This window comes from Oncorhynchus mykiss, chromosome 7, assembly GCF_057628025.1.
Source record: "Oncorhynchus mykiss isolate SJ-2025 chromosome 7, ASM5762802v1, whole genome shotgun sequence".
Lineage (NCBI taxonomy): Eukaryota > Metazoa > Chordata > Actinopteri > Salmoniformes > Salmonidae > Oncorhynchus > Oncorhynchus mykiss.
The window spans coordinates 33,683,707-33,707,125 of record NC_143028.1 but is presented as its reverse complement, the minus strand read 5'-3'; the positions used below and the strand labels follow the sequence as shown (position 1 = coordinate 33,707,125).

At 41.8% G+C, this 23,419-nt stretch overlaps 1 protein-coding gene and 2 long non-coding RNA genes across 5 annotated transcripts in view; 2 read left to right on the top strand and 1 right to left on the bottom strand.

The window, feature by feature from the left end:
• The window catches only part of LOC149982517 (uncharacterized), a 305,212-nt gene that overhangs the window by 155,040 nt on the left and 126,753 nt on the right, over window positions 1-23,419 (top strand). The window lies entirely within an intron of this gene.
• The window catches only part of LOC110527731 (protein kinase C and casein kinase substrate in neurons protein 1), a 44,177-nt gene that overhangs the window by 17,275 nt on the left and 3,483 nt on the right, over window positions 1-23,419 (top strand). For both annotated transcript variants that reach the window (XM_021609198.3, XM_021609197.3), the window contains exons 2-8: window positions 906-1,024; window positions 5,931-6,087; window positions 20,177-20,412; window positions 20,602-20,757; window positions 21,760-21,935; window positions 22,077-22,197; window positions 22,397-22,527. In XM_021609198.3, coding sequence (XP_021464873.3) covers window positions 965-1,024; window positions 5,931-6,087; window positions 20,177-20,412; window positions 20,602-20,757; window positions 21,760-21,935; window positions 22,077-22,197; window positions 22,397-22,527 — 1,037 coding nt within the window. In that variant the 5' untranslated portion in view covers window positions 906-964. The remainder of the gene's footprint in view (window positions 1-905; window positions 1,025-5,930; window positions 6,088-20,176; window positions 20,413-20,601; window positions 20,758-21,759; window positions 21,936-22,076; window positions 22,198-22,396; window positions 22,528-23,419) is intronic.
• Window positions 862-23,400, bottom strand: LOC149982518 (uncharacterized). 2 transcript variants are annotated; one of them, XR_016497207.1, is made up of 5 exons: window positions 14,479-14,603; window positions 12,972-13,007; window positions 12,206-12,343; window positions 2,671-2,765; window positions 862-1,017 (listed from the first exon to the last, which is right to left on the bottom strand). It is a non-coding gene; the product is annotated as an uncharacterized LOC149982518 (long non-coding RNA). The 2 variants fall into 2 exon arrangements; XR_016497208.1 differs by lacking the exons at window positions 12,206-12,343; window positions 12,972-13,007; window positions 14,479-14,603 and adding an exon at window positions 23,260-23,400.

Genomic DNA, 23,419 nt, shown 5'->3' with positions numbered 1-23,419 from the left:
AACAAAAAAACACATTCGGTTGGGGGCACGTAAAACGTCTGCCTTCTTCTCCAGCGCCAAGTTTCAAGGAAGTTATTCAAAAACCTCCAAATGACCTTTACATTATGCTTAAAACAATCACAACACTTAAGGAATGTTATCTGAACCATGTTTAATACTTTCAAATAACCTATAATTTCCTTTCTCAGAACGTTAATTAAACTTCACAGGAAAACTTTCAAGGAACCTCAGTAAAATGGTCTCAGAACCTCCCTGCAACCTAAACATTTTTGTTCCCAGAACAGGCAACATTTTCACTTCCGTTTTCAGAACATTTAAAAAACGTTCAGTTCCACCTGTCAGGAAACGTATGGCTTCATTCCCTGAACCAATGGGAAACCAAAAACATACGTTCCCACAACTTCCAAGGAACCAAATGTGCTAGCTGGGTACAGTTGACTCCTCCATAATGCAAGGGGCCACATCAGGGATTCCTTTATTAACAGACAAACAGTGCTTTATTAACAGATAAATCAACTGTGTCTTGGCACAATGTCTGTGTACATTCTCAGGATGAGCAACTTGATCACTTTCATAATACTACCTCCTGTATTTGAAACTGGTAGCTTGCCTACTGTATATCTGAATTTGAAGGGACTGAGCGAGGACAGTGACTGAATAAAACTGTTGTTTTCTGTTGCTCTTCTGTCATTAGTTCTTTCACATCTTCTACATCTGAATAACATGTCATGATATTGTGAAAGAAAGGGAACATTATATTCACATGGACCACTTAAATAGTTGGTTTTCAATTCCCACAAGCAATCTCTGAAATGGCCTCTTTGCATATTTTTTGTAGTTTGGATAAAAGCAACTGATCACCATTGTATTGCTATTATTGACGATCCTCTCTCTCCTCCCCTCAGTGCATGACGACCGTGACTCTGCTGCAGCCTCCCAGAACCTCCTCAAGCCCTCTAGGATCATGTCGGGCATCTACGATGAGTCCGCCAGCCAGGAGGATGGCACAGACAGCTTCTGGGAGGTGAGAACAGACCACAACTGTTTGCCTACAGAGATACATTCATATAAAGTCAAACAGGCATCCCTTTAAGTGGAACTGGGATTTGGACCAGTAACCAAGGTGTCCACGCTCTGCATCACCCTCCTATGGCTTTGCGGCAGAGCTGGCAGCGTGACAGGCCGCTGACTAGGACTGCGGTTGTAGAGGGATTGTGTGTGTGTGTGTGTGTGTGTGTGTGTGTGATACAGTATCCTACTCTAGGGACTACTGCTGCTGTAGATTACACGTTTGACAGGTGACCGGAACGTCAGTATGACGTCGTTATATGAAGTCTTATTCTGGTAGCAAACTAGTTGAAAAAATGAAGTATTTTTACTGACCAGAATTACATATTTTTTTGACCCGCCATACAACCAGTTGGTCATAATTGTAATCTGTATCTGACTAGCTGGTCATAAATCATAAATGTGGATATTGAAAAGATTGTTCATTACATTTATATTTGTTTCCATAGGCACCAATAAAGTTTAAATCTAAAACATATTCTTACTGTTAAAATCGATCAAGCAATGGCAAAAACAAATCTACAACATTTAGTTTTTTATTTTTTACATCTGCATAAAGTCCAGGACAGATCAAAATTTACTGGCGGGGAGGGGCTGGTCCAACTCAAGGTGTCATAAAAATAAAATGCACCACCCTCTTCAAAGTTAAAAATATTTTCACATGATTGTAACACCCTCCCCCTTCATAGAATTAATTCAAAATAATGTTTATGACCACAAATAACAATAACTGTAGCGACCCTGTGTTTATAAACGTGGATATCGACTTCGCCACTTCAGCATGCTTTTGTGGCACAGTCAATTCTACGTAAGGCTACAGGCCAGAAGGTTGAGGGTTCACCACAGACCACCACAGACAAGCTCACTCTTCCTGCCTGTTTCGTTACACTATGATCAGAGCCGGATGCAGACAATGATCAGCTAGGGGTGAAATCGGATTGTCAACATTTTGATGCTATCTTTTCCGAATGTCATTAAATTTTTGGTGTTTTGTGACAGATGTCGCTTTCCATTCATCAATTGGCCGCTGCACAATTTGAATTGATTGTTTGATTTTATTTGTCAGTTAAAAAATACATACAGTGGGGCAAAAAAGTATTTAGTCAGCCACCAATTGTGCAAGTTCTCCCACTTAAAAAGATGAGAGAGGCCTGTAATTTTCATCATAGGGACACTTCAACTATGACAGACAAAATTAACAAAAAAATCCAGAAAATCACATTGTAGGATTTTTTATGAATTTATTTGCAAATTATGGTGGAAAATAAGTATTTGGTCAATAACAAAAGTTTATCTCAATACTTTGTTATATACCCTTTGTTGGCAATGACAGAGGTCATACACATACTTTGCATTCTCATCCACCATGGCGATCAGGGGCATATTTTAGGACTTTCCAGAGGGCCTGCAACACATCAACCTCCTGAGTTTTCTGACACTTTCTCTAAGCATAATTTTTTTTTACAAAAAATAAACGTTTGGCATAATGTGGGTATGCAGGACACAACAGAACAGTAACGCACAGTAAAATATTCTTACGAGAATCTACCAAAAAAATGTAATTGTCTATGTCAAATGTCTTAACAGCTCACATTTACTTACCAACTACAATGGAACACACATGAGTGGTAGCGAAGGCATGTTCGCTCCTCTGTCCCTTCATATTGAAGTGGGTCATTAATTCATTGGTCATCACTCTGAAACATTTTATAAAAGAGAATGTCAACATTAGACAGGAGTTAGATAATGACAGTATTTTACTCATCCCTAAATGGTAAAGTTATGCTTGATAAAATAACTTTTTACAAACACGCCGTCCCATAATCCTGTGGACATTGTCTCAGACAAGAGGTTCCCCCAATTGAGAACAGCTTGGCAGTCTTAAAAAAAAGAAAGGTAAATACAAAAAATGGAAGTATGCGTAAAGAGACAATCCAATACTATATATTTCAAAAGCTGTGTTTGTCATATCACTCCTGCCACAAACATAGTTAGAAATGGGTGTAATTGGCAAAGCTATTCCTCTTATCTGCATTCTGCACACTTGTTTGCGTATTGCTTTATTAATTTCATATGTATATACTGTATTCTATTAAACAGTGTCTTAGTCAAATGCCACTCCGACATCGCTCATCCTAATATTTATATATTTCTTAATTCCATTATTTTACTTTTAGATGTGTGTGTATTGTTGTGTATTGCTAGATATTACTGTACTGTTGGAGCTAGGAACACAAGCATTTCGCTACACAAGAGGTACATGCTATTCATCACCTGAATAGCATGTACCTCTTGGGGAATCCAGTCTCCGTGAGACCTGACGCAAAGGAAGGGGTGGTTCTGCTCACTCCTTTCCATGGGATGTGGCAGAATAGGTCCCTGCTAACTGAGTGGGTGGCCAAGCACTGCTGTAGAGGCCACGGGAGAATCTCAATTTCATACTCTTTGCGTCCTCTCCCCTCACTTCCTTCTCAAAACCCATTGGATGAGAAGGACAGAGGAGCGAGGTGTATGCAATTGAGATTCTCCCCTCGCATCAGGTCATTGACATGTTTCAGGAGCTATAAAAACAGACTAATCATAATTAACCATTACCTAAGGTCTTCACTAAGTTAGACTTAGAATAGCAAGTACATTGACTATGTTGCCCCTCAGCAATCTTGCAGTCAGACAGACAGACGTAGAGAGAGAGACAGCAAAACGTAGACTGTTTACATTTCTCAGTCAGCAGACTGGATAACTAATGTACTCCTTCCCTTTGTTCCCTCCTCCATCCTTTCTTCCAAGCTAGAAGATTCCTGTTTTAAAAAAATAATCAGGAAATGAAATAGGCAGTTGACAGGTGTATTGTTAGAATTAGTGGGGATAGGCAAAATGTATTTGTATTGTCAAATACAAATACAAAATTCACAAAAATATCTGATGAATGAAGAAAAACTTCACATCCACATTGGGGGTACACGTTTCAATAATTAGTTTAGCTTATGTCTCACACACAATCAATGTTTCCTATATGTGTATTCATTAACCATCTCTCTCCCACACACACACAGATAGCATGACAAAATGTTGACATGACAATATTCACACACACACACACACATACACACAATTACTGTCACTAACTAAACAGATATCAAAAAGCTAGCTAGGTACAACCAATGCCTACAACAGGTACAAATGTAAATGTACATGGACGATTAGCCAGAGAGCTAACGTTAGCTAGCTATAAAATCTGTCAGCAGTTTCCTTGATGTTCTTCTCCCCAACAAACCACTGCTTTACTTACAAAAGTAAAACAAGAATGCAGGAGAACAGGGACCACCATTTAGCAGATTAGAGATCTATTGCTGCACGCAAGGCACAGATTCCAATCCAAGTTTTATGCCTACCTCCTTATTTAGCTACTGAAATATGCCTACCTCCTTATTTAGCTACTGAAATATGCCTACCTCCTTATTTAGCTACTGAAATATGCCTACCTCCTTATTTAGCTACTGAAATATGCCTACCTCCTTATTTAGCTACTGAAATATGCCTACCTCCTTATTTAGCTACTGAAATATGCCTACCTCCTTATTTAGCTACTGAAATATGCCTACCTCCTTATTTAGCTACTGAAATATGCCTACCTCCGTATTTAGCTACTGAAATATGCCTACCTCCTTATTTAGCTACTGAAATATGCCTACCTCCTTATTTAGCTACTGAAATATGCCTACCTCCTTATTTAGCTACTGAAATATGCCTACCTCCTTATTTAGCTACTGAAAAATGCCTACCTCCCTATTTAGCTACTGAAATATGCCTACCTCCTTATTTAGCTACTGAAATATGCCTACCTCCTTATTTAGCTACTAAAATGAAAATACAACTACTGCACACATTATGTTAATTGCTTAAAAGCTTTAAGGGAAAATATAATAGTCATATTTTCAAGGTCAAATTCAGGTGCAGTAATATGACTAATTATTGATAAAAAAAAAGGGGGTTTTGTAAACCCTGGTAAATTGTAATAGGATATTGAAATAAAATGCATAGGCCTATGTGTTATTTGTTCAACCCTGAAAAGAAATGTAGTTAGTCATAATTGAACATCAAAATTGCATTCAGTTGAACAGAAGAAAATGTGTAGCACAATAAACCGTGTAATTGGCTAACACAGACAAAATATTACCGTTAGAAGCCAACACACACAGTAAGCAACCAGATGCCATTAATAAAACAACCATGATTTCATTGTACCACAGTTTTACTGCATTTTAACGGCAGTGCATTGTTGTAAGGGTAGCCTGTATTATTGTGCACTTTTATCTTACATGCTGATTGCATAAGAACAAACGTTATGGAAGTGAATGTGCACTTTTCAATTAGGTGGACAGCAACTACAAAAAACCCTACAATGGCCTGTAGTAAAAGCAAAAGCATTCATACCATCAGAGATTCTCTAAATTAGGGACCATCTCTGACAGCTTTAGGACCGCAGAGACTGTCACACAGTTTAGCTTTTAATGAGCTAGCAAATTCGATAGAGGTTAAATATTTCACATTTCTTTTTTTCTTTTTTTCAATTTGTATTTCATCCCCTGCTGAATAAAAAACTCAAATGGCCCTACTCCTGAAAAAGTGAATCGGGCTGGATGAGCTGAAATGGACTCGGCCCGAGTACCATTAGCCAGAGCCCAGAGTAATATGATTCTGCCGGACTCGGGAAGAGCTCTGCCCGCATGAAGCCCTCCGAGTCCGAGTCCATGCCAAATACTGTACAGCCAATGTAGATACCGGAATTACCATAAATTTGCTTTTAAGGTGGAATGTGTTGAATGCAATTGAAATGCCTCTCATTCTGGTGCCTATGAAAGGTGGGGAACTACAAGCGTGCTGTGAAGCGGATTGATGACGGCCACAGGCTCTGCAATGACCTGATGAACTGTATACAAGAGCGTGCCAAAATTGAGAAGGCCTACAGCCAGCAGCTGACCGACTGGTCCAAGAGATGGAGACAGCTGGTGGATAAAGGTACGAGGGGAGGGAGGGGGAAGACACAAACCCAGCAGCTCACAATGCTTTGGAGAGTTACTGCCACATGTTGGTGCCCAGTTAGCAAAAAAAAAAAGGCGTCGAAAATACGTATTTTCCAGACGTTGAAGTTATGTTCATTTTAGGTTCAGAATAAAAGGTCAAAATAAACACATTTTCTGGATGTTGAAAATACTTATTTTCCGGACGTTGAAATTTTCGGTTCTGAATGAAAGTTGAAAAAACATAATTTACAGACATTGAAAATACCTGTTTTTGGTAATTGGTTCTGTCTAATTTCAACTGCACATATTGTACATGCTCAATGAAGTAAGAATTATATCACAATAATAATCACAATTCTAATCCATTTAATCTCGTAAAGAGGAGCCGACATTTAGCAGACAAGATTTGCTTAGAATTCCATGGCATTATTTTATATAATTTTATAGTATGAAGAATACAATTAAACAAAGCTGAATAAAATACGAAGGATATTTTCTCCAAACAATTTAAGGGAGTGTGCCCATGCCGCTATTCTGTGTTGAGTGGTTAACAAAGAAATACAGTGCCTTGCGAAAGTATTCGGCCCCATTGAACTTTGCGACCTTTTGCCACATTTCAGGCTTCAAACATAAAGATATAAAACTGTATTTTTTTGTGAAGAATCAACAACAAGTGGGACACAATCATGAAGTGGAACGACATTTATTGGATATTTCAAACTTTTTTAACAAATCAAAAACTGAAAAATTGGGCGTGCAAAATTATTCAGCCCCTTTACTTTCAGTGCAGCAAACTCTCTCCAGAAGTTCAGTGAGGATCTCTGAATGATCCAATGTTGACCTAAATGACTAATGATGATAAATACAATCCACCTGTGTGTAATCAAGTCTCCGTATAAATGCACCTGCACTGTGATAGTCTCAGAGGTCTGTTAAAATTGAACTTTTTAGCAACAGTGCAAAACGTTATGTTTGGCGTAAAAGCAACACAGCTCATCACCCTGAACACACCATCCCCACTGTCAAACATGGTGGTGGCAGCATCATGGTTTCGGCCTGCTTTTCTTCAGCAGGGACAGGGAAGATGGTTAAAATTGATGGGAAGATGGATGGAGCCAAATACAGGACCATTCTAGAAGAAAACCTGATGAAGTCTGCAAAAGACCTGAGACTGGGACGGAGATTTGTCTTCCAACAAGACAATGATCCAAAACATAAAGCAAAATCTACAATGGAATGGTTCAAAAATAAACATATCCAGGTGTTAGAATGGCCAAGTCAAAGTCCAGACCTGAATCCAATCGAGAATCTGTGGAAAGAACTGAAAACTGCTGTTCACAAATGCTCTCCATCCAACTTCACTGAACTCGAGCTGTTTTGCAAGGAGGAATGGGAATCTCGATGTGCAAAACTGATAGAGACATACCCCAAGCGACTTACAGCTGTAATCGCAGCAAAAGGTGGCGCTACAAAGTATTAACTTAAGGGGGCTGAATAATTTTGCACGCCCAATTTTTCAGTTTTTGATTTGTTAAAAAAGTTTGAAATATCCAATAAATGTCGTTCCACTTCATGATTGTGTCCCACTTGTTGTTGATTCTTCACAAAAAAATACAGTTTTATATCTTTATGTTTGAAGCCTGAAATGTGGCAAAAGGTCGCAAAGTTCAAGGGGGCCGAATACTTTTGCAAGGCACTGTAAGTACTCCTATATTCTTAATTAAGAGTAATTCATGTAACTTCAGTTGTTCTACAAACGTTGGGCTATATGTTTAGATTTTTAATGCATTGTAAGGCTGCATGATGCGACACTAATGATGATTTGAAAAAAGTTGCATGAAAGGCATGAGCTCAGCTTTGTTTTTTTGCGCAGGCTGTACACACTTCATCAGTCTCTCATTTACAATTTGACAAGCACTTGATAAGGCCTCGAATTTCCCGGCGGCATCCCCTTTGTGTGGCCATAACGCCCCCTAAAAGACTCCATGCCTTTTGCGGCCAGTAGTCGTTGTGCCCTTCTCCCTGAGTGTTGCGTGCTCTGAAGCACCTCTCACTCACATGGCTCTCCATCACATGATCACTTTCTCACAGGCTTCAAGTGAAGACAGACACATCGGGGACGCAACTGTGCGAGTACTTATCCAATTCCGAGGTGCATATTGAAGATATTGGAAGAACTGTCCACATTTACTTTTTGTCAGCCAACAAGATGAGTAGACCTAATGAACATCAAAAGCACTAGCCTATGTCAATCTACTGTCCCCCACAAAAGTTGACATACTCTATTCTGTGTGAGAAATAAATATTCCAAACATAGTCTGGGGCAGTTGTGGGATATGATAGATCCCAAATTAATACAACCACTAGCATAAAAAAAAAACATTTTTACGCAATGTGGCTGACACAACAGATGAACGTTTAGCTTAAAATGTTGATAAACTATTAGGCTATTTCTTCACATTATAAGCGCTGCAATGCACACAAGGCAGTATGCTATATTAATTTTCCGTTAGCGGGAAAACAACATTATCAAACGTTACTGCAAATGCGATTATGCTTTTAACCTGTTGATCCTACTTGAGACGCAGACGTCTCAAGTAGGCACCTGGAAATGCAAATGCGCTACGCTAAATGCTAAATGTACTCGTTAAAACTCAAACGTTCATTAAAACACACATACAGGGTATTGAATTAAAGCTACACTCGTTGTGAATCTAGCCAACAAGTCAGATTTTGTAAAATGCTTTTCGGCGAAAGCATGAGAAGCTATTATCTGATAGTATGCAACACCCCAATATACCTGAAGGGGACGTAAACAAAATAATTAGCGTAGCCGGCGCTACACAAAAACGCAGAAATAAAATATAAAACATTCATTACCTTTGATGATATTCTTTGTTGGCACTCCTATATGTTCCATAAACATCACAATTGGGTCTTTTTCCCGATTAAATCCGTCCATGTATGCCCAAAATATCCATTTGTATAGCCTGTCTGGTTCAGGAAAAAAGCTCTCTTCCAACACGCAACGTCATTTTTAAAAATTATATAAGTTGCCTATATTCTTTGTTAAAACACTACTTTTGTAACCCAACTTTAGGTATTTGTAAACGTTAATAAGCGATCAAATTGATCACTGGGCGATCTGTATTCAATAGCAGCTACTCAAGAAAACAATGTCCATTTTTCTCTCTTCCAAAATCGATTGCTGTAGGCTGGATGGAATGAAGGCTCTATTTGTCATGACACAAAGGATTTTTGTCAATGAAAATGACGTTTTTGGCTACGTCGTGTGGAAGCTGTAGGAATTGCATCCTTGGCCCTATTAATTTTGGTGCCCTTTAAACAATACATGCAAGTGGCGCATGGATATATTTTTCAGTTTTCAGTGACCAGTTTTTCTTGCGCTTTTCGATGAAACACACGCTCTGTTATAGTCACAGCCGTGATTTAACCAGTTTTAGAAACTTCAGAGTGTTTTCTATCCACACATACTAATCATATGCATATACTATATTCCTGGCATGAGTAGCAGGACGCTGAAATGTTGCGTGATTTTTAACAGAATGTTTGAAAAAGGAGAGGGTAGACTTAACAGGTTTTAATATAAAGGTGCATTTATGTGAAAAAGATCTTCCCCAATCTTGAAACTCAAGCACTGCTTACATATGTCAGTTAGGCTCTACACCCCTTGTAAAGCAGATTCATGTGCTTAATTTTAAGAAGTTATTTGGCCACTTTAGTTGTGATACAAACCTTATCAAAACGTCTAGGCCTATGGGCTAGACTACTTGAGGTGTGCGATTATGACTAGAAAAAGTCAACAAAGAAAGGCATTGTTTCTTGCCTTATGCTGGGCATAATTCACAAGTGATACATTTAATTCACAAACTAATATTGTCGCCCATCAGACTATTCTTGATTTAATCTTGTCTTTACATATACTAAATAATGTATGTGTGAAATTTGTTTTGATTTAGAATGCACCATTATCATGCACCGGTCTCGAAACAGGGGCAGCGGAAAAAAATACATATATGCACTTAAATGCACCTATGCACTTAAATAGCGAAAGGAGGACACTTTTCCCGAGGTTCATTTTCATGACAGCCTGGTAGGCTATATTCCTGTTGTAAATATAAGCAATGTACTTAATATTAGAAAAGTTGAGAAATAAACATAGTAGGCCTAGCCTGTAGAAAGCTCATGGGATTATCCTCTTTTTAATAGAGGCCATCACTCTGTTTTCTTGCATAGCCTATAGAAATGTTGCACAAAATGAGCTCATGGGCTCTCATGAAGTGTTTGATTATATTTTTGATTACATTTGCATTGATGTCAGGGTGATTAGAGGGACAATAGAGTGCCAGGCAGTTAGCAAGTTTGGTAGGCTATTAACCATCAGCAGCATCATAGCTTGAAGAAGCCTAATTAGCATGACTAAAAGGTTACATGGAATTTGACTGCCTTCGTGACTTGTGACCGCCAGTTTGGCGGTAATACGGTCACCGTAACAGTCCTATTCTGGACAGGTTTTTAGTAAGTTGGAGAGGGTGAAACTTGTTCCCAGGGATGTGATCATTCTTCTGATCGTTTGCCTTTGATGTCGTTAGGTTTGACAGCAAAAGAGGACGCGGTCTGTCGTTTCTGCTGCAGGACAGTTGAGACATGAACCTGTTTTGTTTTTTCCTATCTTATGGAGACGGTGGTTGAGGCCGTTGTGACCTATTCACAATGGGTGATGATCGTTTCTGATCATCTTGAAATTAATTTGTGGTTATTGCTTATTGAAACCAGCGGGTGAATGGAGTGTAAATGTCTTCCTTTTCCCTTGCTGTCCATTCCTTTTGCCGTTAGTCGAACAATAGGTCTGGCCTACTGCGTGCGGGTGGCCTGCTGCGGGTGTGCAAGAGCATGCCCCCATCCACATCGATGGGGCTGTAGTGGAGTGGGTAGAAAGCTACATGTTCCTTGACGTCCACATCACTAAGGACTTAAATGAACATGGTCCACACAGTCCCGAAGAGGGCATGGCAGCGGCTCTTCCCCCTCAGGAGGCTGAACATTTTTGGCCCTCGGATCCTCAAAAATGTCTACAGCTGCACCATCGAGAGCATCTTGAGTGGTTGCATCACCACTTGGTATGGAAAATCTACCTCAGTTGACTGCAAAACGCTACAGAGGGGGGTGCAGAGAGCCCAGTACATCACTGGGGCCGAGCTCCCTGCCATCCAGGACCTCTATGTCAGGCGGTGTCAGAGGAAGGCCCAACTCCAGCCACCCAAGCAATAGACTGTTCACTCTGCTCCTGTCTGGAAAACAGTAGCAGAGCATCGGCTCTCGGATCAACATGCTGAGAGACAGCTTCTACCCCCAAGCCATAAGACAAAATTATTAATTAAATGGTTACCCAGACTATCTGCAGTGACTATTTGCACACTAACAAGGCTATACACTCAGGGGCCAGTTTAGTAGGTATACCACCCCGTTCACAGTGAGTCAAGGGGCCGTGGCTTGCAATATAAAGCAGGCAGACAGGCATCGAGGCATTTAGTTATGGTTTGATTCAACCTTAGAATGGGCAAAACTAGTTACCTAAGCGACTTTAAGTGAGGTATCATCGTCAGTGCCAGGCGCGCACGAAACGGCCGGCCTCCTGGGATTTTCACGCATGACAGTCTCTAGGGTTTACATAGAATGGTGAGACAAACAAAAAATAACCAGTCAGCGGCAGTCCCGTAGTTGAAAACAGCTCGTTGATGAAAGAAGAAGAAGAATGGCAAGAATCGTACACCTTGTACAATCCATTCCGCGAAGAATTCAGGCTGCTCTGCAGGCAAAGGGTGTCCGACCCAGTACTAAATGGGTATACCTAATAACCTGGCCACTGAGTGTATGTAAACATTACTCACTCACACACTACTGCCCGACTTTGCTTTTATATGGCTATTTTGCTTGGAATTCTGACTTTGTTTTCTCAGGATGTTGGTTCAATAATTTCCTACGACCGACAACATTTCTGGATCATGAATCGAAAGCTACACACTTATCTGTCAGCCTCCCTGATCTGGAATAATACATTCACTCCTTTGTTCCCTGCACAGCAGGCTTACTTGTTGCTGCTGACAAGGATGACTGAAAGCAGCTCCGGCGATGAAGAAGAGGAAGAAAAGGGGGATCTCAAAGCTCAGCAGAAAAGACGTGCTACACGGTCTCCTCCTCCTAGTATCTTGATGGCATATGTCCAATCACTGGAAAATAAAAGTTGTGAACTCAGAGCAAGGCTTCAATCGCAGAGGGACATCAGGGAATGCTGTGTTTTTGTTTTTTACAGAGGCATGGGTTATAGACGATACACTTGACTCTGCTAATCAACCAGACGCCATTTCCATTTTCCGTATTTGATCAAATGGCGACTTCAGGTAAGCCTCCCGAGTGGCGCAGCGGCCTAAGGCACTGCATCTCAGTGCTAGAGGCGTCACTACAGACACCCTGGTTCAAATCCAGGCTGTATCACATCCGGCCGTGATTAGGAGTCCCATAGGGCAGCTCACAATTGGACCAGTGTCGTCCGGGTTTGGCCGGTGTAGGCCATCATTTTAAATAAGAATTTGTTCTTAACTGACTTGCCTAGTTAAATAAAGGTTAAAAATAAATAAAAATAAAAATAATTACAAAAAAATTATATATTTATAATAAAGTAGTATGTTTCGTCATCAACAATTCCTGGTGTACTGAAGTTGAAGACATGCAGACCCCACCATATGCCAAAGGAATTCACGAGTGCTATTATCACAGCTGTGTACTGTACATACTGCCACAAGCAAACGCAGCACTCAGGAATTGTACAAGATCATTCGTCAGCAAGAATACTCTCACCTGGAAGCAGTCTTTTTTTTTGTGGGTGACTTTAACCTTTCTGATCTCCCCATCCCGGATCCGGGATCGTGAATACAGACTCAAGCTCATTACCATAACGCAACGTTAACTATTCATGAAAATCGCAAATGAAATGAAATAAATATGCTAGCTCTCAAGCTTAGCCTTTTGTTAACAACACTGTCATCTCAGATTTTCAAAATATGCTTCTCAACCATTGCAAAACAAGCATTTGTGTAACAGTATTGATGGCTAACGTAGCATTTAGCATTAGCATTCAGCTGGCAACATTTACACAAAAAAACAGAAAAGCATTCAAATAAAATCATTTACCTTTGAAGAACTTCAGATGTTTTCAATGAGGAGACTCTCAGATAGCAAATGTTCAGTTTTTCCTGAAAGATTATTTGTTTAGGACAAATCGCTCCGTTTTCTGCGTCACGTTTAGCTATGAAAAAACCCCTGTATCCAGGATTGTGTAAATCTATCAGCAAGCTCATTAGCATAACACAACGTTAACTATTTATGAAAATCGCAAATGAAATGAAATAAATATGCCATCTCTCAAGCTTAGCCTTTTGTAAACAACACTGGCATCTCAGATTTTCAAAATATGCTTCTCAACCATAGGAAAACAATCATTTGTGTAAAAGTAGCTAGCTAGCGTTAGCATTTCGCGTTAGCATTTAGCGTTAGCATTAGCGTTAGCATCCAGCACGCAACATTAACAAAAACATAAAAGCCTTCAAATAAAATCATTTACCTTTGAAGAACTTCTGATGTTTTCAATGAGGATACTCTCAGTTAGATAGCAGATGCTCAGTTTTTCCAAAAAGATTCCTTGTGTATTAGAAATAGCTCCGTTTTATACATCACATTTGGCTACCAAAAAAAATCTGAAAATTCAGTCCTCAAAACGCGAACTTTTTTCCAAATTAACTCCATAATATCGACTGAAAACATGGCAAACGTTGTTTAGAATCAATCATCAAGGTGTTTTTCACATATCTCTTCATTGATACATCGTTCTTGGACACATGCTTTCTCCCCTGAATCAAATGGTAAAGTAGAAGCAGCTGGCAATTGCGCACCGAATTCGACGCAGGACACCAGGCGGACACTTGGAAAATGTAGTCTCTTATGGTCAATCTTCCAATGATATGCCTACAAATACGTCACAATGCTGCTAAGACCTTGGGCGAACGACAGAAAGTGTAGGCTCATTCGTTGCGCAATCACAGCCATATAAGGAGAGAATGGAAAACAGAGCTTCAGAAATTCTGCTAATTCCTGGGTGATGCATCATCTTGGTTTCGCCTGTAGAATGAGTTCTGGGGCACTTACAGACAAAATCTTTGCAGATTCTGAAACTTCAGAGTGTTTTCTTTCCAAAACTGTCAAGAATATGCATAGTCAAGCATCTTTTCGTGACAAAATATCGCGCTTAAAACGGGAACGTTTTTTATCCAAAAATGAAATAGCGCCCCTAGAGCTCTAACAGGTTAACCAAGCACTGCTAAAAAAAATGTTTGCCAAAATATCAACAACATTTATTCTGCCCCACAAGAAAAAAAATGTGCTGGACCATGTACTGTATATGCAAACATCTGTGACACGTACAAAGCCATCCCCTCCCCCCACTTCGGCCAATCAGATCACGTCTCTCTGTCCCTACTCCCTGTGTACAATCAGCAACTCAAGAGGGAGCCACCGACGCAGAGAATAGTGTGGCGCTGGACAAAGGATGCAGACTCAATGTTGCAGGACTGTTTTGAGAATACTGATTGAAATATGTTCAAAGATTCCTCCACCCAGGACTCATCCATCAACATTCAGGAATATGCATTGTCAGTCACAGGCTTCATTAGGAAATGTGTTGATGATGTTGTACCCACAATAACAGTCCAGACATACCCCAACCAAAAACCCTGTATGAACGGTGATATCTGTTCCATGCTGAGAGCCCGTACTGCAGCATTCAATGTAGGCAGAATGAACCTCGATGACTCTGTGGTGCGCAATGTGTACAAGGCAAGCAGGTACGAGCTCCGCAAATCCATTAGGGATGCAAAAAGACAATACAGACTCAATACAGACTCTACTCGTGACGCATGTGGCAAGGACTACAGACTATCACGGACTACAAAGGCAAATCCAGTGTTGTGGTGCCCACCAAAGCCTCCCTCCCGAAACGAGCTTAACACATTCTATGCTCGTTTCGAGGCAGACAATACCGAGCCATCTTGGAAGACTGTCTCTTCTCCGGACTATCAAGTGCTTTCGCTCTCTGAGGCTGATGTGAGGGAAAACTCTCAAAAGAGTGAATACTCCTCACCAAACCGCCGGCCCAGGTGTCATCCCTGGCCGCGTCCAGTGTGTGCTGACCAGCTGACGGGCGTCTTCTCTGACATCTTCAACCTGTCCCAGGCTGAAATCCCCACCTGCTTCAAAGTGAACACCATCCCAGAGCCCAAGAAAAGGTGACATGCCCAAATGATTATTCCCCTGTCACACTCACCCCGGTCAACATGAAGCGCTTTGAGAGGCTGGTCATAATCCACACACTGGACTCACTCCAATTTGCCAGCTGTTCCAACAGATCTATGGAACATGCCATTTCCGACACTATTCACACTGCCGTAACACATCTGGACAAGATTAACACCTGTTTGAGAATGCTGTTCATTGAATACCTTTCAGCATTTCCTCCAAGCTCGACACCAAGCTCACAGCCCTGGGTCTGAACACCACCCTCTGCAACTGGAACCTGGACTTCCTGAACGGCAGACCACAGGCTGTGAGGATTGGCAACAGCACCTCCTCCACACTGACTCTTAACACATGGACCCCCAGTGGTGTCCTCAGCCGTCTACTGTACTCTCTCTTCACCCATGACTGCGTGGCTTTGCACGACACCAACTCCATCATCAAGTTTGCTGACGACACCATGGTTGTAGGCCAAATAACCAACAACAACAAGTCAGCCAATAGGAACGAAGTAAGTGAACTGGCAATGTGGGGTAGGACAACAACTTTTCCCTCCTTAAGCAAAGGAGTTAATTGTTGACTTCAAGAAGCAGAGGATGGAACATTCCCACCTCCGCATAAATGGGAGAGAGTAGAGAGAGTCAGCACATGACCGAGAACTTGACAAGGACCAACAACCCCACCACTCTTGTCAAAAGGGTGCAACAGCATCTCTACCTCCTAAGGCAGTTGTAGAAATTGGCCATGCCACCACGGGTCCTCCAAATACTACAGCTGCACCACCGAGAGCATCCTGGTAGGTTGCCTCACGGCCTGGTACAGGAATTGCTCCGTCCACGACTGCAATGCCCTCCAGCGGCTGGTGAAGATGGCCCACCCATCCAGGATATCTACTCGAAACGGTGCCTGAGGAAGGCCCGCAGCATCATCAAGGATCCCACACACCCCAGCCACAAGCTGTTCAATTACTTACCGTCAGGGAAATTGTATCGGAGCATGAGGTCTGATACCGGCAGACTCAGAGACAGTTTTTATCTACAAGCCATGAGACTGCTGAACACTTGAACTGGACTGACCTGCTCTGATTCTCCACACTTTAGCACACAGACAGACACACGCACACACACACGCGCGCGAACACACACACACACACACACACGCGCGTGAACACACACACACATATATACACACACACACACATCACAACCTCTGCTACCAGACTCCTCCCCCAATCCCCCCTTCCCCAAAACACGTGTAAATAACGGACTATAAATTGTATATATTATTATATTATTCTATTGAGAATTTTACATTTACTTTATGTTTGTATTCTTATCTTTTATCTTTTATTATTTCTTATTGTTGTTGCTTTGTCGAGAAGGAACCTGTAAATAATAATTTCATTGGTACCATGTGTATCCCATACATACGACTAATAAAACACTCTCACACAAAACCCACACACATTCACATACACTACATATGCACACACACACATAACACCAACACTCATACCAACACACCACAAACCCAAACCCGGACACCGACACAACACAAACAAACAGAGACAACTACACGCGCACACACTTTTTACACTCATAATATGCTGCTGCTACTCTGTTCTTTATTTTACTCTTATTAATATCTATCCTGATGCCAAGTCACTTTACCCTGCCCTCATGTACATACAGTATCTACCTCAAACACCTCATTCCCCTGCACATTGATCTGGTACTGATACTCCCTGTATATAGCTCCATTATTGTGTCTTTTATTCCTCTTGTGTTACTATTTTTCTTTGTATTATTATTTGTTATAACTGACTCACTGGGACAGGCACGTAGTCAAGCATTTCACGGTAAAGTCTACACCTGTTGTATTCGCCACGTGACAAATAAAATGTGACCTTCGTCCAGTGTTTGTAGGCCTGAGGTAGAGTCTGTACAGATGAGTGTGCTTGGTGGTCTATTCTCTTCTATCCAGGTTAGGGCTAAGATATAGGCCAACGAGTTCAGAGGTGAATTACCAAAGGTTATTTGTTCTTATTTTTTTCTTGGCGAACTGTATGGGATAGTGAAGGCTGCTGAGAATGTGTGTTAGAGGCGTGGTAATGTGGCTTTTCATACCCTGCTGTCAGCAGTCCTTCCGCCTCTTTACCCTCTCCTTCCCGAATCATCTACAGTAGGCTAAAATCGACTTTTACTAGTCCAACCTACAGAATAAACCAACAGCCCACTTCAACTGCAATAACATTCTCAGTAGCGGTTACAGACATATATTTGTCTTGCTATGACTGTTTATGTTGTTGTTCGTCTTCTGTAATTGAATGCACTGACTGTAATAACTATTGTTATTCATTAATGAGCTCCGCCCCCAAAACAAGTACAAATCTGTTCAGCCCGGACCAGACCAAATCTGAACGAAACACAGACATCTACGCTATGTTTCACAAGTTTGAACAGCACAGTACAGTATGGCACAGTTCAGTACAGTAGAGCACAGTAGAGTACAGCATGGTACGGTACATTTTATTCAGTAGAGTACGGTACGGTACAGTAGAGTTTAATTCAATAGAGTACAGTACAGTTTAATTCAGTAGTGTACAGTCGAATACAGTACTTTAAAGTACGGTACAATACTGTACATTATACTGTGCCATGCTCTTCCGTGCCGTGCCGAGCTGTACTGAACTTTACTTTACTTTTCTTTATTTACTGTACTCTGCTGTGCTGTACTGTATTGAACTATAATATACTTTTCTTTACTGTAGGGGAAAAGTGGGGTAAGTTGAGCCAAAGGGTTAATTGAGCCACCCCTTGTTTCTCGGAAACCATACACAAAATGAATAATGTGCCCAAATTTTTAGGAAGAGGTCATCACTTCAAGTTGCAAGTTAGGTCCACAAAAAGTATTTTCACAAAGTCTCATTCATTTAGTGTGTTATAGGTTCTATGATGCTTGTATCTAAACCAAAGTAGATTGTTTTAAGATTGTTTTGTGCTAGGTTTTGAACCAACAATGAAATTGCATCCTTGTATATGTGTGGGCTAATATAGTGAACATTTTAACCTTGGGGTAAGTTGAGCCAATGGCCACCATACCCCATACAAATAATAATTGCATTTTGTCAGTTTTACTCACATGCATAATGTTTTTGCAACGTGTCATGCATATGAACTCAAGATAGTGTATTTGTACTGTTCCAGAGCAGACATCATCATGTCCCGTGCATACAAACGTAAAACAAGCAGAGGTCTGGCCCCCCCACTTGAGGTTCTTGAGAGAGCAGCCAAGAAAGTGAGAGACAGAGGGCTCTACATGGAATCCAAAAGTGTTCTACGTGGAACCAAAAAGGGTTATTCAAAAGCTTCTCCTATGGGGACAGCCAAAGAACCGTTTTAGGTTCTAGGTAGCACCTTGTTGTAGCTTCTCTTTCTCAAAGGAACATGTTTGTTTTCTTTTCTTGTTGTCAATGTGCCTCTTCAGTGTCATTCAGTCTATTTGTTCATCCCTTGCTGCTGCTCCAATGGACTTATTCCCTTCTCTCACTTCCTTGGCTGCTCTCTCAAGAACCTCAAGGGGTCTTGACCGGTAACTGCCGGAGTACCGTTTTGGAACCCATGTTTTTGAGTAGCAGAGAGGCACACAAGGTCTTAGCTGATGACATGGAGTCTGAGCTTGCTAAACATATCAAGAACCTCGCAGACCAGTTTTCATGGGCTTAGTAGCTTCAAATGCAGAGAACTTGCCTACGAATTGGCAAATCGAAACAACATCCCTTTCCCCAGATAACTGGTCAAAAAATGGAAGGGTAATTAATATTGAAAAGAGGGATCCATATCTGAATGTAGGCATACATTTAAGATATACAATATACCACACCCATATTCCATGAATTAAACTTTGACCTACCAACACCATCACCCACTGTCACATGACACTATCAGCCACATACTCCTCTCTCCTCTCCTGTACTGTAGTGTGCTGTACTGTGCTTTCCAAACTTGGGAAACATGGATTTCTATGATTGGTTCAGATTTGGTACGGACCAACCAAAGCTGAACCAATCATAGACGTCTATGTTTGGGCTAAATATAGGCTAGTCCGGACTGGATGTCTGTGGATGTTGAAATCAAGGCCACTCCGGACCAGACCAAATCTGGACCAAACATAGATGTCTACGATTGGTTCAGAAATCAAGGCCGGTCCGGACCACACCAAGAACAGACCAAAAAAACATGTCGGGACAGGACCAAAAAAAGACATCGAAACAACGTCGGCATTAGTCTGTGCTTAGTGGGTGCATGCTATTTTTAAGCAATAAAGTCTAGGGAGGTGTGGTTTATGGCCAATATAACAAAGATAAGGGCTGTTCTTAGGCACATATCTCACAAACCTCCGAGGTGCCTTATTGCTATTATAAACTGGTTACCAATGTTAATTAGAGCAGTAAAAATAAATACATGTTGTGTCATACCCGGGGTATACGGTCTGATATACTGTACCCCGGCTATCAGCATTCAAAGCTTGAACCACCCATTTTAGAATTTGTAATAAACTCTTTCTAGTTTTGTCAGTACCGTAAACGCAATGTGCGGGATCTTCTTTTCTCTAGACAGTTTTGCCATGGAATAAAACTGCTATTAGTCATGAAGTAATACTGGAGTATTCTGTTTTTAAAATTGCTAATGGACCTCCCCCTTCTCCCTCTCCCTCAGGACCCCAGTACGGCAGTGTGGAGAGGGCCTGGGTGGCAGTGATGACAGAGGCTGAGAAGGTAAGTGAGCTGCACCAGGATGTGAAGAACAACCTGGTCAACAATGACTTTGAGAAGGTGAAGAACTGGCAGAAGGACTCCTTCCACAAACAGATGATGGGAGGCTTCAAGGAAACCAAAGAGGCAGAGGAAGGCTTCAAGAAGGCCCAGAAACCGTGGGCCAAGAAGCTCAAGGAGGTGAGGGGCAACCACCTGAACTACACTTAGAATGATGTAGCATTTTCCTCAAATTGAGCTGTCATTGACGTTGAGGTCCGGATCAGAACATACACCATGCTCTGCTGTAACCTTGAAGTCGTTTGCATTGAAATGATGTCCCCAAAGGGTTCATGTCCTTCTAAAATATGCAATTTCTTCTCTCCTCAGCTTGAGACTGCCAAGAAGACGTACCACCTGGCTTGTAAGGAGGAGAAGGTGGCGTCGATCAGAGAGGCCAACAGCAAGGCAGACGCCTCAGTCGCGGCCGACCAGCAAAAGAAGCTCCTGGACAAGGTGGACAGGTGCAAGCAGGATTCTCAGAAGGTGAGCAACCCAGACCCCTACTGCCCAGATCAGGGCGTAAGAGCTTACATCCACCAAGGCATAGCAGTAGCACCCACCTGGCTGAGACACGACAGCCATTTTGTGCCGGAACACTGATTACCACACATCAGCTATCATCACAGTGAAGAGTCCTTTCTGCTAATCAGTATTCACACTGAGAGCTGCAATCACGGCGAGTGGAGAGGAGAGTGTGAATCAAATCAACTCCAGCTATTTTAAGACTAATCTGGGTCACACACTGCAGAGCTTAATCCTGCAGTTGCCACCTTCCATTGCTCAATCCTCCTCTTCCTCCTCCTTCTTTTTTATAAATGTTTTAATTTTTATTTCACCTGTATTTAACCAGGTAGGCCAGTTGAGAACAAGTTCTCATTTACAACTGCGACCTGGCCAAGATAAAGCAAAGCAGCGCGGCAAACAACAACAACACAGAGCTACACATGGGATAAACAAAAAGTACAGTCAATGTTAGTGAGGCCTCTCATCTCATTGCCATTACTAGTTCCAGGAGTAGTTCTTGACCAGTTAAAGAACTACAGCCCAGAGAGGACCTATTTACTAGTATAGTGGACTTTACTCTGCTGAGGCCACTGGGATGATTTCACAGCCTTGCTGCCCCTTGACCCACTCGAGCCATGACTTATGTTCAATAACACTGTCTTAGAACTACTGAGAGGACCCCTAATTATCATTCAACCTTGGTCAACATCAATCACCACCACTTCTCAGTAACCCCAAGCCTCTAAAGGCCTTGCTATGCAGAGGCTAGAACGATCTAACTGACTAGAAAAAGGAAAGTCACTGTAGAATGTGTAGAATATTGACAGTAAAATACCCCGTATGAAAAGTCCCTGACACATTAAAATACAACAAATATTAAGCTTCTCACATATTAAGGGGTCCACCACCCCTCAGCTCTGAACTGTACAGCCAAGTGTGGTTGTTTATCCCTTAACATACTGTGTGATCTTCCCCATGCAGGCTAAGGAGAAGTATGAGAAGACTCTGGATGAGCTGAGGAACTGTACGCCCCAGTACATGGAGAACATGGAGACAGTGTTTGACACGTGTCAGCAGTTTGAGGAGAAGAGACTGCGGTTCCTCAGGGAGGTGCTGTTGGACATCAAACGACACCTCAACCTCACCGAGAACCAAAGGTAGGGCCATACTCACACGTGCACGCACACACACACACACACCTTGGCCCACCACCTGGGCACCACCATAATGGTACACTGAGTCGAGATGAATGTGTCAGAACAGAGGTGTAACTGCTGTCTATCTCCGTCTGTCTTCAGCTATGCCACAGTGTACAGGGACCTGGAGCACACCATCGCCTCTGCCAGCGCACAGGAGGACCTGAAATGGTTCAGCAACAACCACGGCCCTGGCATGCATATGAACTGGCCCCAGTTTGAGGTACACACCCACCGCTTCCCAGTTAGCCTCACAATACATGTGTTTAATTGATCGCTTTTAACTCATGGTATGAATTCATTTTAATTCACTTCCCCCATTGACTGAACAGGAACAACCAGGCTTCGACTGGTAACTATGGCTTGCTCCCTGTCTTCCCTCCGTCTGTCCGTCCTTCCTTTCTTTCCGTCCTTCCTTCCAGGAGTACAACCCAGAGATCACTCACATGATCAGCAAGCGAGAGAAGTCAAAGAAAGGAGCAGACGGTATCATGCTGACCAACGTGACAGCGGCACCGGACTATGTGGCTGCATCGGCTGGAGACAGGGGCAGGTAGGTCTCACAGACACCTCCACCACTACGGTTACCTTCTGTAGTAGAACAGATATGCCTCTCTAACGTGTAGAATAACTGTGAGTGTCATCACAGAGACCATTTTTATTTTTTTTAACGATACTAACAACAGAATTTATCTCAAAACATCTCATTTTTACATTGTGCAGTATGTCAGTGATGTAATTGGCATTTTGCAATAGTAAGCAAGTACTTTAAGTCTTGGACAAGCAAGCTTTGTCCGAGCCAGAATGGCCCATAGGTGCAATGGGGAATTGTGCAATAGGCAAAGTATGAATTCTGTGTATGAGATGTTATATCTGTTGTTTGCTCAAGACCATCTTCCCACGTATTGGATGGGGGCTATAAAATGTATCTTGTCTTGTCTTATCGGATGTCCTTGCGATAGCAACAATGATTCATGTGGATGTAAAGTCAACGGTTCATAAATTGCAAAGCACGCAATGTCATCGCAAGCTAGAGTATCATTAACTCGATGTGAAATGTCACAGTTGAGTTTGGTAATATCTCCCACAAGGGCTGTTTAGTGGCCAGAAGATGATGTCACCCCAGTTGTTTTTGCATTGTCAGTATGATCATAGCAGAACAGTGAAGTGGGGGGTGTATTCTTTTGCATGTTTTCTCGTGCTGGGTCAACATGAATGTATGAGAGATCAGCTCTTAAAGGACAATGGAAGTGAAACATCCAGTTTATGTCTCCAATTCACTCACCTTGGTTCGACTGGAACGTAGCAACAGCCCTTTCTCCTCTGTGCTGGTCACATGATGACCATGATGATGGATAGTGGTCCTAGTTACTGGAGGAAACTTGTGTGGAAACGTGTGGTCAACTGTTCTGCAACTGATGATGATGGTCCATGATGTTGAAACA